Raw genomic sequence first — 848 nt, 5'->3', positions numbered from 1 at the left:
GACACTGGTAGTAACAAGGAGCGAGGATCTTGTTCATCATTTTCTTCCATGAAATCATGAAAAACAACAACATGAGGAAGTGAAGGTATCTCACCCACTGCCTCCTAGAATGAAATCAGCTCTAAATGCAGATACAGTAAGTGTCCATCCTTCCCCCCTCCCTCCCCCCGTTCTTGTCTGACAGCAGCTACTCACCAATGACAGGAGCCGCTCCTCAGCTGAAGTGGAGTTTGGCTCCAGACACCAGCAACAAATAAAAAAAACGGGGGAGGGAGGTGGAGTATTGGTTTGGGCTTAAAGATTGGTGGGTTGTGGGCTGGACTGTGTGTTATTGGGAGATGGCGTCATCTTCCTGGGTGGGATTTAAGTCCACTACAGTTGTCCCTCGAAGAGAAGCCCCTCCCATCCCCTCTGACGATGATGACGGTTGGGAGCTCTTATTCGCACCTCCACCTGGGAGATGACAAGATGGAGTCAGATTAGCAGAAGTAGGAAACAGAGAGGAGTCACATATTGGTTTTCCTCCTCCGGTTACCTTGGCCTGCGGAGGAGGAGGATGGAGGCAGAGCGAGGACGTTGGCTCCGCCTCCACCTCCTCCGTTGGTCTGGGAGCAGACGTTGGCTTGGCGTGCGGCGGCTTTCTGTTTGTAGTGGTTACTGTGCAGCTTGTACTTCATCAGGAGGATAAAGATGAAGACGAGGACAGAGGCCACGATGATCCCCCCGATGATGATGATCATAGTACCACCCAGGAACTGAGGATGAAGAGTTAAAGCGTGCAGACAGTTAGTCCTGTGATCTCTCCTTTCAGGGAGATGATTTGCCAACATCATGAAATCACAGACGGA

The 848-nt window shown here is 50.9% G+C and overlaps 1 protein-coding gene across 1 annotated transcript; it reads right to left on the bottom strand.

Annotated features, from left to right (window-relative positions):
• Positions 1-253: 253 nt before the first annotated feature.
• LOC111658419 (uncharacterized) lies at positions 254-752 on the bottom strand. Its single transcript, XM_023410943.2, has 2 exons — positions 536-752; positions 254-453 (listed from the first exon to the last, which is right to left on the bottom strand). The coding sequence occupies exons 1-2, from the start codon at positions 738-740 to the stop codon at positions 329-331; spliced, it is 330 nt and encodes a 109-aa protein (XP_023266711.1). The 5' UTR covers positions 741-752; the 3' UTR covers positions 254-328.
• Between the last annotated feature and the right edge of the window lie 96 nt (positions 753-848).

The sequence above is a fragment of the Seriola lalandi genome, unplaced genomic scaffold (genome assembly GCF_002814215.2).
Source record: "Seriola lalandi dorsalis isolate HSWRI2012SDOR001 ecotype SW California unplaced genomic scaffold, Sedor1 jcf7180001979490, whole genome shotgun sequence".
Taxonomy (NCBI): domain Eukaryota; kingdom Metazoa; phylum Chordata; class Actinopteri; order Carangiformes; family Carangidae; genus Seriola; species Seriola lalandi.
The sequence above is the reverse complement of the archived record's forward strand: the minus strand, read 5'-3'. Positions and strand labels throughout refer to the sequence as shown.